The sequence below is a fragment of the Meleagris gallopavo genome, unplaced genomic scaffold (assembly GCF_000146605.3).
Source record: "Meleagris gallopavo isolate NT-WF06-2002-E0010 breed Aviagen turkey brand Nicholas breeding stock unplaced genomic scaffold, Turkey_5.1 ChrUn_random_7180001873843, whole genome shotgun sequence".
Lineage (NCBI taxonomy): Eukaryota > Metazoa > Chordata > Aves > Galliformes > Phasianidae > Meleagris > Meleagris gallopavo.
In genome coordinates, this window is record NW_011138522.1 from 6,078 (window position 1) to 7,436 (window position 1,359).

A 1,359-nucleotide genomic window follows, 5' to 3' on the forward strand; every position below is an offset into this window, starting at 1 on the left:
AAGTCCAAAGCGGCGGGGGACGCAGGGCGGACGGGGGACGGCAGGGCGGGACGGAGGGAATGGCAGGGCGGACGGGGGGATGGCAGGGTGGGATGGGGGGAGTGCAGGGCGGACGGGGGATGCGCAGCCCTGCGGGCGGGTCTGCAGCCAGGAGGGGGAGGTGACCGGTGCCCTCGTGCCCAGCTGGACCTGCTCCTCCGTGAGGCTCTGGAACGGGATCGTAGCTGCTGGTTATGGCAACGGGCAGATCCGGCTGTACGAGGCAGCGACGGGCAGCCTGCGTGCCGAGGTCGGCGCACACGCCCGCTGGATTTATGCCCTGGACCTGGCACCGGCCACAGGAAAGGTGAGGCCTGGTGGGCCTGCAGCGCGGCAGGGGCTGCTCCGTGGTCGGCAGGCTGTGCCGCCCCGCCCCGCCCCGCCGTGCCCACGGCCCCTCTCTGTCCCCTGCAGCTGCTGTCGGGTGCGGAGGACTCCTTTGTTCACGTCTGGAAGCTCAGCAGGAACCCGGACACCGATGACGTTGAGGTGAGCGTGAGACACGAGCGAGCAGCAGGGACGCTGGACGGGGCGCTGCGGGCTGCTGCCGTCCTGTTGGCACCACGGGTCGGTGCTGTAGGGTTACGGGTCGGTGCTGTAGGGTTACGGGTCGGTGCTGTAGGGTTACGGCTCCTGCCGTGAGCGGTCGCAGCGCTGAAGCGCTGCACGGAAAGCAGGCGGCGCCCGGCCTGAGCTGCTGCGGTGGTTCGGCTCCTCCTCCCGTCGGCGCGATCCCGAGTCTTGTCCTGGGGCACGGGGGAGGAATGGTTCCTGGGCTGTGAACCGGCCAGCTGTAGCCACGTGCTGCTGGCCCAGCTCTGCTCCTCTTCCCGCCCCTTGCTCGGAGGGGTTGTGTTCGTAGGAGGGCGCAGACCTGAGGCAGCTCAGGCCGTGCTTAGTTAACCGTGCCCCTCACTGCATTTCCGCGCAGATCGAGCACTGCCACGCCGAGTGCGTCACCGACACCCAGATCTGCGGCGCCCGTTTCTGCGACCCCGAGGGAAACTCCTTTGCAGTGACCGGCTACGACCTCAGCGAGATCTTCTGCTACAGCCAGGTGTAGCTGCGAGCCGTGCGGGCCGCTGTGGGGCTGCAGCAGGGAGAGCTGGGCTGCCAGCGTCCCTCCCGCCTCCGTCGCAGCGCCGTGGCCCGGCAGGGTGGGATTCTGCACGCAGCTGGAGCTGAGATCGGTCGCTCCCGAAGCAGCCCTGCCCTCGGTGCGGCGTCTGCGCAGGGGGAGCACGGGCTGGGAGCCGTGCTGGCTCCGTGAGACCCGGCTTTGCGGCACGGCGGGTCCCCGGGCCAGAAGTTGCCCCCCCC

General features: G+C 70.0%; 1 protein-coding gene across 1 annotated transcript in view; it reads left to right on the top strand.

Moving 5' to 3' along the window:
- Positions 1 to 1,353, top strand: part of WDR54 (WD repeat domain 54) — a 4,185-nt gene extending 2,832 nt beyond the window's left edge. The window contains exons 5-7 of the mRNA XM_019611208.2: positions 87 to 346; positions 454 to 528; positions 971 to 1,353. Of these exons, the coding sequence (XP_019466753.1) occupies positions 87 to 346; positions 454 to 528; positions 971 to 1,102 (467 nt within the window). The 3' untranslated portion in view covers positions 1,103 to 1,353. The remainder of the gene's footprint in view (positions 1 to 86; positions 347 to 453; positions 529 to 970) is intronic.
- Positions 1,354 to 1,359: the final 6 nt, after the last annotated feature.